Source organism: Trematomus bernacchii, unplaced genomic scaffold (genome assembly GCF_902827165.1).
Source record: "Trematomus bernacchii unplaced genomic scaffold, fTreBer1.1, whole genome shotgun sequence".
In the NCBI taxonomy this organism is placed as follows: Eukaryota; Metazoa; Chordata; class Actinopteri; order Perciformes; family Nototheniidae; genus Trematomus; species Trematomus bernacchii.
The window spans coordinates 1,250,847-1,265,501 of record NW_022987686.1 but is presented as its reverse complement, the minus strand read 5'-3'; the positions used below and the strand labels follow the sequence as shown (position 1 = coordinate 1,265,501).

Here is a 14,655-nt window from a genome sequence, read left to right as displayed (position 1 = left end):
GTAATCATATTTTAACACTGATGCTTTCATCCTCATATTATTTTGATGGCTTTACTGCATGCGGTATTTTATTTTTACCTAACTGTAATTATCTGATGGATTCGGGTATATTTGTGGTTTCATTGCTGTGGAGAAATATAAAACTGGCAATTACGCAAAAAAACTATTTCCTGTGTGTGACTCTTTCTGTTCGACACTCACACCTCCACCTTCTCTATTGTTCCCACCATCTGCAACTCTGTGGAAACTCAGCGAGGGTATTTTTGAGTCAGAGCTTTTTGGCAAAGACAGAAATGTTTTATTTGCACTTTTCCGGAGAGAGACCTTAGCACAGTATTTCTCCTCTAGTGATCAATATTTTTGTGTATAAGTGAAAGCCAATAATGAAGACTGCATGCCTGTCCACTAAGTCTTAATGTTGTGTATTGAAAGCAAATTTTACTTACCTCCCAAGGCCTGCTTTTGATGGACGTGACACATTTTTTTTTAAATGTTTGGTTATTTCAGGGGCAATATCTGTTAAAGGTGGGGTAGGTAAGTTTGAGAAACCGGCTCGAGATCGCTAGAATTTGAAAATACACAACCGGAGAAAATCTGCCACTTCCTTACAGAGCCCCTCCTCCAACACACACGAACGCGCACATGACCAATGAGGGCACGAGATAAGTTTGTGCACAGATGGAAGGCTGACAGGCAGGTAGGCCATCCAGTTATTTTAGCCGGGCCGGCTAAAATGATTGGTCGTGCTTTTTACAGTACTACGGCTTCCACAGATGACTTTTTTTTATGGATTCTTTGTCAAAGCACTTAAGATATTCATTGCTATCGGGATGTTAAGAGCATTCCATGGAATATAACAAAAAGCGTATCTCGAGCCGGTTTCTCAAACTTACCGACCCCACCTTTAAGTGTAATATTCAAATGATTGAATTTGACTGTGCTTAGAAAAAAATACAGTGAACAGGGAGGCACAAATCCACAAATCCCATGTCCTGTGAATAAGGTGACACACATTTGGTCATACAGTATGAAAAGTAAATACAAAACGTTATCCTGAAACTCTTCAAGAGCAGCAATGTTTGATGTGCTTTGAGTTGTTTATTTTACGAATTAAAATGCAAAAACTAGTTAACATGGATGTGTGTTACTATAGCTGAAAAAGTCAAGCTTGAATTATTTTGGTATTGTACATAAACTATGACATTGGCGTGAAACATTTTGAGTCATATAGCAAGTGAAAGCATTGTTTATTGTCATATGTATAGTGTACATTTAAATCACATTTGCTAACATTGTGCACAACACAATAAAATGCTTAAAAGAAACGATGCTACGTAAAAAAATCAAATCAAAAAGCTGTGGGTTACTTTGAACTGTTATGAAACATATTTAAAAAATAATTACAAATAAATAATAACGTGTGATATTGCCCTCCTATATCAGCTATTATTGCATCTCATTGCTATCAGCTCTCTTTTTACATTTGAATGCATTATTTCCTTTGCCTTCCTGTACAAAGTAAGAGCATTTGTTTGAGTGTGCAACTCCTTGATATAGCTTTTGCAGCAAGTGCTAGAAACAAAATAGCCAAAAATAAGTAACATGCTAAGCTAAAGATCACTGTATGAGGATTATAAAAAAACATAATACTTGTCAGATGTAGTCAAAACAGCATTTCAAAGTAAAAGCATGAAGCAAGCACTTTGGTATGAGTTCTGGAAACTTCTAAGGTTTGACAGCCGAACATATTTTTGCAACATGTTCTGGTTTAAGAAGAGCGGCGTATACATCACGCTTTGTAGTGCTTGGGTCAGCGTCGTGTCCAGCTGAGGTCGGCATGACCTCCAATGTCTTTCGCACCTGCAACGACATCCCTTAATACATCCCAGTTGGAGCCATCACCCCCTACCTTAAGCACCATACTTTGGCTCCACCTATTTCCTTGAACACCCTGTAATGTTCTTCTTACCTCTCTTCTGTGTCAGTCATTGCTCTTGGCACTGCGACTGGTCTTGCTAGTCAGCACCGAGTTGAGTTCATTTAGAAAATTAGGCGGCATCATGCTCTCCGCCCCTACAACAGGTCTCCTGCCGAGGGACTTGAAGCCACTCTGGGAGGGGAGAGGCAGCGCCATGGGCTGCAGGTGTCTGGATGAGGAGGGGGGGGCAGGGCAATGCGCCTGGCCAGCATCCACTGAAGTTCTTCGGTACGGGACTTCTGGGGCCTTGAACGCGTCGTTGGGCTTCGGGTAGCTGGGTCCGGTGTTGGACTTGGCGTCCTTTAACGGCTTTAGGGTGCTCTCGACAAGAGAGAACCTCTTGTCTGCCGGCTGAGGGCAAACATGGCAGATGATGATGAATTACAACTTCATTTAATTCAAGTCAACAAAAGTTTGCTCTGCCTACAGGAGTGATTTAAGACTCTTTCATATTTTAATAGATTCCCACCTGTTTGCTGGTGTTGTGTTTTTGAACATTGCGGGCTTCAGTCACAGCTCCCCCTCTGGAGTATTTGGGATCTGCAGCTTCTTTAGAGTTACTCGTAGTCATTGACCACAGGTCAGAACCGTACTGGAGACAGACAGCAAACGGTAAAATTACTAGCAAGGCTAAAAAAATTAATTAAAAAAAGTAATTGTTTAAGATATTCAATGTGAACAACAAAAATAGTCTATGTTGATTCATTGCTTTTTATTTTCTCTTACAATATTACAAGTCTATACAGTATGTGTTTTGTACATTTAATGAAGAAGTATGTGCATCACATTTACTGATACACTTATAATCACATTATAATGCATTGAAACAGTGAGTTTAATCAATTATAAAATATTACTTTATATATCAGCTTTGGGAATTATAAAACAGTGTAGTCCTTAATGACTTTAAAAATAGGATTAACACACTTCCATATTAAAATAAATGTGCCATGTTGTAATTATTATTATAAAGAATCATGTAGATGTGAAAGTGCTTAAAACTTTATCTGTACAGTACTTTTTAATTGACTTGAAATATAAATTGTTACGGAAATAGGTAACATAAGGGAAGAAGAAATGGTTGCTATGACTGTACGGGATGTTTTGGTTGCTGTGTGAACTTTTGCTTTTGGCCGGACTTACACAAGCATTTTTAAAGATGAGAGAGGGTGATGATCCTCTGTTCGCTGGCAGAAGAGCAGCTGTGTTCTGATCTCTGGCTAAACTTTCTCTTAAACAACTTCTGCTTTTTATATCACACTGACCCGCCAGACCTGAAGAACTGTCTCTCTTTAACAAATCTGTATTTCATCTCTGCCAGGACCTGTCCTTGGACCTCTTCGCCATCCACCACCACCACCACCACCACCAGCCATTCCACCTTGCTTCAAATTGAGGTCCTTCATCGCTAGTTGCTATGGAAACTGTCGGTGCACAATGCTCGCTAACAGGTAAGAGAAAGGAAATCAAGAGTGCACTGTCTACTTTCCCATCCGCACTTTCTCTCTGCCCTTCCCACAAGTACCGTGTCCTTCCCACAAGCCCCTGCGTCGGAAACTGACAATCCTGATATTTAGCGGATTTGGGGAAGAGAATCCTAATATCTTTAGCCGGCTCAGGTCTGCTATAGATTTAGTTGTTGCAGAGCTAAGAGCTTTTGCAAAGAGCGGAGAGAAGTCACTGATCCCGGTGAAATAAACACCTTGAAACACTTAGAAACAACAGACAAAAATTGGCTTCCCCTTTAGATCAATCTCTCCCTGACAGAGTTGCCCTTTTTACTCGCTAACCTTAGGTAAGGCACTCAAAGGCTTTCCTGTAAAGACCTGTGATAAACAACATCGTGCGGCAGAAAGGTTCCCATAAAGGAAGCCGAGCAGAGGGCTAATATCGATTAAATGTGCGGAGCATGCAGTGAAATCTGGAGATATGTCGGTAAAGGACGGATGCAATGTTTAAGTTAGTCATTTACTTGGAAATCACGTCTTTTGTCGAACGGGGGAAACTGTTATTTCTCTGAGAAGTGATGAATATGAGTGAAAAATAATAAAATAAATATGACACATTCGTAGCTTCCCCCCACTTTTGCTTTGCCTTGCATTATTTATGTCATATGTGCTGTGTCAGCAGCTGACAGCAACAACACTTAGCTGTATCTGGGGGCTAAGTACCACAATAAGATTGTTACAGTTGCCTTGACCTTATTCTCACAGCTTTTCCACATAAAATGATTTATGTTATTGCTGAGTGACCTCGAAAACTTTACACTTCTCTCCCTGTTTATGTATTTCATCTGCTTAACGGCACAATGGAAAGGGATGATTGGGGGGGAAACTATGATTTATCATATCTCCTTCGTCGGGGATATGGATTGTAAAAGATGATTTATTCCGCTCGTAATGTTGTGTATTTTTCATCCAAATAAGGAAAGGGAAAGGAGGGTGTATCCGCAATGTGCATGTCACATTCACTGATATTTTTGGTATGCAGTAAAGGGGTTAGAAGAAAATATAGAGCACACTTCTTCGGCACTTCTTAAGACCCTGAATGCTCATTAAATTGCTTCATCAAATGTTGGCATGAGTGCACCCCTTACTCTTGTTCTCTGCAGCACGTCACCTCACCTTCATCCTGATGATGTCCGTCACCCAGTTGACCTGTGCCTCCCTCGTCTCGCAGCAGAAATGCCTGAGGAGGGAAAACCCAGACGTGAGTGACTCATTTCCACCTCGTTATTTTCACACCCATTTGAGCCAGGTGACTGCACGCGGTGATTCACAGCGCTGGACATTTCTTCTTCTTAAGGGACAGTTCACTGATCACTTTAAATAGACATAATGAGGAGCGCTGGCTGCCACTAGTTAAAATAATGACATCAATCTGCATCTGGATATGGTGATTAGTGCTCGAAGCAACAATCTAGGATGATAGTTTAAATGATACTTGTCATCTATTCTAGTTTGTTTGGAGCTATTATGGCTTCTCCTTAACTGCTCATATACCATAGTGATCTATACTGTCTGTATGCTATTATTCATCTGAAAATGTAGAAAGGTCTTTTTTTTTGTTTCGCATTTACTCTAGCACCTTCGTCTTCAATGCTCTTAATTACATCTAAAAAAAAGGTTGCAATTAAGCTAGCAAAACTAATGATGTATTCAATTGGGATCACAACATTTTTATATTTTCCGTGGGACAAACTGTATGGTAAAATTAGGAGAGGGTGGCAGGTCAAGCAACATCTGATACTTTAGTTTTGACCAATGTAGTGGCATGAACAACTAGCTCAGATATCACTAGAGTTTAGCCAGCTAGCATGGCTAAAACTAAATAACCCATTAATTTGTATTTAAAATGATTTCTTCCAACAACCATTTTGTGAGAAATATCCACATCCAAGAAAGGTATATTGTAAATAACCTGAGAAAAACTGATAGAAATGTTATAAAAGTTGCAACCTTTTTTATGGAAAGCTGCAGATAAAACTAGGAAGCTACAAAGATTTTCTCCTTTTTATTTTTATTTTAATAAAATAGATCTCTAAGTGAAATTCACTTCCTGTGAGTATACCCTCTCACCATGTGATCATTAGTACGTTTGAACAGCACTATCAAACCACTTGGAGCAGAACAAAGTGCCATAAATGAAACTTTTTAACTTCCTGCCACTTGATCCTTTGTGTTTCGGAGATAATTTAAAGGGGACCTATCATGCTATATTTGAAAAATATATTGTAGGGCCATACCTATATAAAACATGTCTGTGAAGTTTTGTTTTCAAAATACCAAACAGATCATGCATTTTAGCCATGCCTCATTTCGCTCTATTTGCTCTTTTCCAGCCCTGTTTTTGCAAGGGCTGATTCTGTGACGTAGCTTTAATGCAAATGAGCTGCAGCTGACCACGCCCCCCTGCAGGAGAGGGAGATCAGCTGCTGGGCTCTCAGAAGAGGGGGAGGAAAAGAGAGGCTCCGTCCTCCGTGTATTATTCTTATATTATTATATAGAGTCGTTATTCATTTGTTTTAAAGCTCAATAAATAACAAAGAAGACCTTTGACCGGCACTTTTCTAATTTTGTCCGGAAGATTTAAACTTTAACGGACATGTTGACCGGCGAAAAAAAATCTAGTTCATAAACATGTCCGTGGTAAAATGTTTAGAACACACAAGCAGAAATCTGCCGGAGTCTTCTGGCACATGTCCCTTGAAAATGAAGTCTAGCCACAGATTCTTGTCTTTTTCCAGAGATGGCATTGCATGCAGTCCCTTGTCCCGATTATTGCAGCCAACAACAGCATAACGTTTAACTCCCTTAGACATCCTGGTAAGAGCAGGCAAAAACACAGATGTGACTGGGGGAGATTTAGCTTTCCGACAGCCTATATGCGAATGAGAGGTTGGGCAATGGCCGTGGCCCAACCTCTCATCCACCTGATAGGTGGAGAGTTGCCCATATAGGCGGAGCACCCCTTTTCTGACGTCAGAGAAATTCAAATCTGTATCAGATCCGTTGCAGCCCCGTTTTTAGAGATTTGGGTATGGAGGAAAAGAGAGAGGGTTGTGTTTTCTGACACTTGGTGAGTTCCCTGACACACTGGGGACACATATTCATGTATAAAAGACGTACAAAAGTGCATTTTGCATGATCGGTCCCCTTTAAGCGGAAGGGTTCAAAGTTAAACTCATCAATTATTGAATTAGAACTTCTGCACAACACTTACCATTGTTGTTTATCTGTGTAGACTGTGAAGCCCCAGCTGTTAAACGAAAAAGACACGGGTCAGATTTCGCTTCTGCAACTTATTTCCTGTGCACGAAAATAATTTCAAGGCAGTGGTTATAAACATGTTTTTGTGAGAGGAAAGTGGAATTAAAGTAGTCAATAAAGTAGTGCTGAAGATAACAGCAGGTCAAAACCTTTATATCAAAATGCAAATAGTTCATTATGAAATCTAGGTGCTAAACAGTGGAATTCATTAAATCAATCAGCGGCGTTCCAACCCACATGTTTATGCAAAAGCAGACCTCAATATGCTCGGGGTCAAAGCGTACAGTATACCAAACCCATGCTGCTCATTATAAACCATAAAGTACAATTTGTTTGGAGAGATGCAAGAGATACAGAATCCATTCGCTGTACGTGAAGTTTGAATTAACCGTACGATGCTGCGAGGCAGGATGAGTTGAGATAAAAAGATCTTCCCACACTGTCAGTCTTTTTGTACGCTTAAAGGTTTATAAATGCATGTATGTGTGTGAATGAACCTGTGCAGAGGCAGTATAAGGTGAAAAGACCACCGTCCTGGAGAATACACCTCCCCTAAAACCCTTCACAGCTGTGGGGAGCAGGAGCAGAGGAGTGGGGGAAGAACAAAGCGAGAGAGGGTGCAGAGAGAGAGCCTGGAGCACCATTCCTGTGAGTTAAGGCGGCCGATCCAGCCCTGCACAGATAGACCTCTGTCTAATGAGGTACTGCAGCGCTAACCCTCTCGCTATGACTCTCCTCAGCACTCTTTTTTTCTTTATTCAGCGTATCACTTCTCCCACTCAACAGTATATCTATAATACCACGCTCTCCCTCTTTCCCCACCTCTCCTCTTCTCCCACTCCAGCACTCTTATCCATTCCTTCTCCCCTTAAGGACGCCGTAATGCAGACAATACATTTTTCACGCTTCCCCAGACTCCAAATTCCGACACGGGGAAAATGATGAGGAATTAGAAATGGGTAATGTGAAATATAGTGTTTGGCTTCTGGATTTTGTTTTTCTCTACCTCTTTGTTTGACCAACAGGAAGTGCAGAGGCATGTGTCGTAAATTATAATAATAGAAGATCATTAAAATAAAACATGTGCGGGATCATTTGTGTTTGTTAAAATGCAATTACATTTAATCAATTCCAGTACAGTGAAAAATAAGATGAGGGTCAGGTGATGCTTAACTCTGAGGGAAGAGAAAGGATGATATATCTTTGGGGAAGTAAATTGTTTACACACAGAAAGAGACAGTAATGCTAAATAATGACTTGTTGCTCTGGATATCACAGAAGGGAGGTTACAAATGTTCTTTTGGCTGTAGTGAATCACGTTGAACACATTTCATATGCAGCAACACAAATATTGCAAAAAATCAACATGTTCTGCACCAAATAGCAGTGGTAGAATGTAATAAAGTACATTTACTTAAAGGTGGGGTAGGTAAGTTTGAGAAACCGGCTCGAGATACACTTTTTGTTATATTCCATGGAATGCTCTTAACATCCCGATAGCAATGAATATCTTAAGTGCTTTGACAAAAAATCCATAACAAAATGTCATCTTTGGAAGCCGTAGTACTGTAAAAAGCACGACCAATCATTTTAGCTGGCCCGGCTAAAATAACTTCCATCTGTGCACAAACTTATCTCGTGCCCTCATTGGTCATGTGCGCGTTCGTGTGTGTTGGAGGAGGGGCTCTGTAAGGAAGTGGCATATTTTCTCCGGTTGTGTATTTTCAAATTCTAGCGATCTCGAGCCGGTTTCTTAAACTTACCTACCCCACCTTTAAGTACTTATACCTGATTATTTTCAATTTATACTACTTTATAATTATACTCTACTACATTGAAGAAGCCAAATATTGCACGTTTACTCCATTACACTTATTAATCAGCTACTTCATATATTTGGATTATTAGCTAAAGAAAAAAAGATAATATATGAAATAAACATTGATGTATAGTAATAGTTTAAAGGGGCCTTATTATGCTCAATTTCAGGCTCATTATTGCCTTTACTGTGACAAGTTGACATGCTTTAATGTTAAACAAAAGGCTTTCTTTTTTACAAAAACATATATAATCCTCACAGGAAAGGGAATACCCCAAAGAGCATAAATGGGCCCCTTTAAAAATATCCAGCAGCAGTATACAAGGCAATTACAACTAGCTCTTAATTTGCAAGCTGTAATAAACAGAGTAATGCATTAATAGTCTATAACCAGACATTTCATATGTTTTATTCTGAAATGGACCATTACACATGACAAGTACTTTTGCTATTAATTTAATTGTATATTTTGATGCCAATATGTTTGTTATTTTACTAGAATTTGAATGGAGGACTTTACTTGTAACAGATTACTGTTACCAGCTAGTGTTGCTACTTTTACCATGAGTGAAACAATCTGAGGGCTTCTTCCAGCTCTGCCAAATAGTTATGCGAGGAGTGAAGGGAACTTTATACCAATGACCATAAAAACTAACTCATAAATGTGGATTGACCGCTGTGGCAGACGCAGTTGTGGCTGTGATTTAATGTCTCGGAGAAGCAAGTATAACATTTGCAGCACTTTTGTTTTATGGCCTGCTCACAGAGAGGGAGAGAATATCCACATCATCCTCATTTCAGTAATATCCATATGACAATGAAATCTATGTTACTGATGGAAACAGAGGATATTGCAGCAAAAGAACAAATGCTCATAAATTGCACTTAACAAGAGGTGGATTTATATTTTTCTCGGTATAACACGAGATGCAATCCTAGGTTTTGCTCACAGCAGCCAATCATATACTGATTACATTTCAGCTTGTTTTGATCCATTTACAGCGGTAATCTTGTCAAAGCACAAACACCAACATGTATTTTACTTTAAAACCCATCCTTCACAAAATGTAAGTGTAATATATGTGAGATCTAAAAGCTTGATGCTGGCCTTGGAATTTAAAATAAAAAGGGAAGTCCGCCTAATTTGCACTTCGAAAGCAACAAAGAAAGTGGCCTCGAGGTAAGATTGCTTCTCCTTCCATGTACCTATTTTACGGAAAATGTTTTATTATTTAAGGAGACCTTTTTTTAATTTGATGAAACGTTCATATTATTAAGCACCTTTTTCTTGCATGGAGTTTTCCTTTTTGTGGTAAAACGAAAGTATTAATGGATGAATGACACATTTGCCTCTTGAGGAATTTGCTTTGCACAAAAAACTATAACCATAGATGATAGCACATAACATGAAATATAAGTATAAGAACTACATAACATCCTTATGCGTATTAGCATAGCAGTGCATTGAAGAAAATGCAACTCAAAACTTTAGTTACATCTAAGAATTTGGTAGTCTCAGTAAATCTACCACGTATATTTGAATCGGTCCCTCATTATATGCATTCAGATTCTTCGTGTGCGTGCAGTTTACCTGGTTGGAGGTTTGAGCTTTTTCTTCAGGCCCAGGTAACACTTCAGAGAGTTGAGTTGGATTACTTTCTCTGCTTTAGTGCCCTGCAGAAACAAAGACAATTAAAGAGGGAACAAAAATAAACATATTCAACTCAACCTAACCAACTAATCCCAAAGAAAAACACTATCCGTGCAGCATCACAACACGACAATCAATTTGAATCATTACCAGCAAACCTTTCTTCCAAGGAACAAAGAACAGAAGAACAAAGGGAACACAATCAAAGTTTTCCTCTGACACCTACACATCCTCAACCCACCACCCATTCCTGCTTTCATGCAACATAATGTGCGCTAAATACAGACCTGTGGTAATAATTGTAGAGGCCAAACAATATCAATTAAATTCCAGGATCACTTCTAATTCCCTTAGCATTAACACGGTAAATTAGCCGCGTTCTTTGGCAACTTGATATTTAGAAAAAGCTTTCAGTGAGACCCTTCGACACCCCTCGTTGTTTTCCCTCCCCCAGCATTACTGCACCTCCATCAATTATTAACACTGCTTCTCGTTCCTTTAAGACTCCCAGGTTTCACTGCAGAACTGTGCGGAGAAGAAAAGGCCTCCGGGGGAACTCGGGCCTGCTGGTCCTCACTGAAGCAAACATGTAATCTTTCATTTTTCCAAAGAGAGTGGGCTGCCATCATTATTCTTTATTTTCCACATTATTCGCAGAGATGGAACACTTTATAGTTTGGATGGAGTTTGAAGTATTTAGTGGCAGTTATGTAGGCGATACTCGAACACATTTTGGTTTTCTAAAGCGGTTTTCTAAGCCGTTAAATTCCCTCTTGATACCCTTCGATGCTTTGTGTTTGCATGCAGATCCCACAAGTGTTTACAGTAGATTAAACGGAAGATAACAGTGTCCTCACTTTGATATCTCTGTAGAGCAGCAGATTCTCGGCACGTAGTACAACATATTTGTCCTGGAATTTGTGCCCCGACAGCAGTTTGGAGGATCCATCGTTGAACTTCAGAAAGTCTCCTTTTATAAACTGCTTCTGATCCGCTGTGGAGCACATGGAGGAGAGGAATATTGACTGTCAGCTCAGAGGGGACAACATGCTATCAACTGGTGCTGAAACATTGAGTCAGTAAAATCATTGGCTGTTTTTGATAATTGATTAATCAAATATAAAAGGAAGAAATATCGTATCATAGTATTATTAGTTACGTACTGTACCTTTCTTGTCTGCCACTCTTCTGGACCCTGTGAATTTCTTTATAACAAGAAAAGCAGAACTAGGGAAATCTAAAGAACTCCACTCCAGCACCTGTTCGAGGATCTTCTCACTGTGGTGTAACGGTCGCTCTGTTGGAAATAAAACAACACGGTTCAGAGGGAGGGGAATAATAAGCAGGTAAATCTGCAAGGAAATAGCAACGGCCAAAAAGTCAACGCTTAACAACAAAGCCAAGCTGTCTTTTTACTGTGAATTACAATTGCGAGAAACTAAATCAAAGCCTCATATCTTAAAAACCATGACAGATTCTAGTTCGCTAAATAACAAAATGATGTTGTTGTTCCTCCCATTTTCATCACAGAGCAGTTTAAATTATCTCCAGCATATCAGGACCTGATTATAAAAACACACTCATGTGCAAAATAGAGCTATTATCGCTGCCTAATTGCTGAACAGGGTACAAGCTATCGGTACAAAAATGAATTTGTGTACCACCACCCCTGCTCTGTTGCCACCATCTCTACACTCCCCTTTCTTTTTATAACCGAAAGAGGTAAAAGGAGCCACAACGGCATAACTTATTCATAACAGGGGGCTTATCTTTCCTCTGGAATCTCTGCAGACCCAGGCCAAGGAATTATTCCTCATTTCCCAACAAATATTAGCTCCCGTTTTCAGCCTATTCTCCTCGATAAGTGTTTATCTGCCTCCAAAATGGCTAATTAACGCGCTTTCCCTCCTTTCTTCATGGTTTTATGAGCAAAACCTGTCACGCTATACCACTTTCAAAAAACTGTTTACTCTTCCACAGACGTATTGTCTCAGCATGGAAAATATGCTGAACCGTCAGCAAATATATTCAGTATTCAACGCACCTTTTTTTGTTTTTTGAAAAAGGACGGTGTGTCCTCTGTAACTTTGTGAGCAGAAAAACAAACATAAGAGTGTAAACTCTCTGTGAACTGATGAAAAGTGCACGGGGGCCGCAAACTAAGCAACTTTCGCGACAAAGCTCAACTTTGACTTCTCTTCACTCGCCCGCTTCCTGTTCAATGATCAGATACGAGTGTGTGAAGCGCCGGGTGCTTACAGTGCATATTAATGTAAGATGAGGTGGGTCAGCTCCCCGGGTTGATGATGCGAGACAGATGAAGGTAATTTACGACATATGACGGTAAGAATGATGAGTTAATGTGCATATCATCAAACTGACGGTGCTTGGCTAATTTCTAAGTGTGCGTACATGTTCGCACACACTGGTCTGGCTCATTAGAGAGATAATAAAGATAATCCTCTCATCATAAGGTCCTTGAATAAGAAGAGGTGTGATCTTTGTATTTGCCCTTAATGAGAATAGCCATTTACGTGGTGATGTGACGCATCCATCGCTAATCAGGATTTGACGTCAAAGTCCTTTAAATGGACAATGGGAAACAGCTTGATTCAACATAATCATGCAACAGGTACGTACATGTACTATCTGATGACAAAGCCTAGGGAATAACAGGGTCTTTGGAAAAGGCATTTTCACAGACATCACTGCGAAGAGGGATAATCACATTGGTGATGCCTTTGTGTGTCTAGCACTTCATTTAGAGAATAAATTACTTTTTAAACCTTAAAGGTCTAAAAAGGAAGAATGTTGTTTATGTCACTGTAGATACTCTTTTGGTTCATTATAAAACAAACTGATTGTTTTTACATCTTCAATTATATTCTAAGAAATGGTCAATCAGAAAGAGGCTTTTTGTGTATGGTAAAGAAACACATGTTGCTATTAAAGAATGAATGAACCATAATGTTTTAGTTGCTCTAACACAGGGCTCTCCAACCAAGTTGTGAGCTACTTTTACTCCTCCGTTTTTTGCAGTGTATGTATTTAGCACATTTTAACATTATGATATGCTCACTAGGGCTGTCAAGTTAACGCGTTAATCTGTGTGTTTACATTTTTTAACGCCACAAATTATTTTAACGTGCGATTAACGCATGTGTATTTGTCCTCGGCCCGCCCCGTAGTTTCAGAGCCCAAAGGCTTGACGTTGTTGTTGTTGTTGTTGTTAGTTGGCAGATTCTAGCGAGAGATATGGATACAAAAAAAGGTGTTTTAAACAGCAAGCCACGCACACAGCTGATGCTGACAGTCCCGCTCCTGCCGCTCGCTTGCGCTTGAAAGTTTGCCGGGGAGACGCCTGGACAACAACAGCGATAGCTAAATGGGTGGCTACAGGTTAACATTGTGGAGGACGAGGGGCTGCGTTAGATAATTCAGATCGCATCCAACGTTTCGACTGCACATCACAGCGCATTATTTTGACCCACAGTGGGAACTTCAGTCTCATGCTTTGACTGTTATGAAGACAGAGGAGCGGCATTTCGCCGACAACTGTAAACAGGCTTGTCTGTTTGAGCAACTGGCTCTGTGCAAAGAAGTACACAGGGTTGGGAGAGAGTGTAACGGAACGTCTACACAGCAACGTTAAAAAAATCTTGAAACGCTTCTGCCCATTCACTTTGAATGGGGTGACGTCACTTTCCCTCACTTTTCGCCGAAATGGATTGTGGGCAGGCGAGCGGAGATTTTCAGGATTTTGAGGATTCAAAGTTGAACAATGTTCAACTTTTGAGGCTGAGGTGGAAGCGTCAGCCAATCAAATCCTGTGTACGCAAATCTGACAGTTCAAGCTCTAGCCAATCAAACGGCGTGTATGCTGGGAGAGACATACCGCAGGTCATTTCCTCATATTCCAAAAAATGGAGGAGAAATTAGCGGCAGGGAATCACCTGGTGCTTTATGACCAGACCTACCGGGATATAAACCGGAGGAGCCAGGCATGGAGGGAGGTGGCAGAGACAGTGGTAGGTTTTCGCCTGTTTTGGGGAGTTTATATCCAGTTTACTTCGGGCTTTTTTGCTTCGTATGTCGCGGGCGGGAGATTCATGTGATTGGTTGCTCGCAAAAAATCCTCAAGCTTCAGATACGCCCACCTCCAAGATTTTTTTAACGCTGCTGTGGAGACGTACCGTAAGAGAGAGAGAGAGGTTCCAGGTTGTTGTACTGAAAATATTCAGGAGAATATTTGTCATTATTACATGGTTTAGTTGAATACTCGATTCTGATTGGTCAATTCGGAACACGTGACACGTTGTTAATCCAGAACAGACAGACCGCTGTCAAGGATTTATTGACCGTTGTTAAGGACGCTCACATCTGCACAAACAAGTCCGTTCGATTTGGCCGAAAAACTGCACATTATCCCTTACTTGTT

At 40.2% G+C, this 14,655-nt stretch overlaps 1 protein-coding gene across 2 annotated transcripts in view; it reads right to left on the bottom strand.

Annotated features, from left to right (window-relative positions):
* Positions 1-1,230: 1,230 nt before the first annotated feature.
* Positions 1,231-14,655, bottom strand: part of zmp:0000000660 (arf-GAP with Rho-GAP domain, ANK repeat and PH domain-containing protein 2) — a 112,656-nt gene continuing 99,231 nt past the window's right edge. For both annotated transcript variants that reach the window (XM_034136894.1, XM_034136895.1), the window contains exons 27-33: positions 11,386-11,514; positions 11,075-11,211; positions 10,158-10,240; positions 6,701-6,736; positions 4,603-4,666; positions 2,448-2,570; positions 1,231-2,329 (exon numbers count right to left, since the gene is read on the bottom strand). In XM_034136894.1, the coding sequence (XP_033992785.1) occupies positions 1,982-2,329; positions 2,448-2,570; positions 4,603-4,666; positions 6,701-6,736; positions 10,158-10,240; positions 11,075-11,211; positions 11,386-11,514 (920 nt within the window). In that variant the 3' untranslated portion in view covers positions 1,231-1,981. The remainder of the gene's footprint in view (positions 2,330-2,447; positions 2,571-4,602; positions 4,667-6,700; positions 6,737-10,157; positions 10,241-11,074; positions 11,212-11,385; positions 11,515-14,655) is intronic.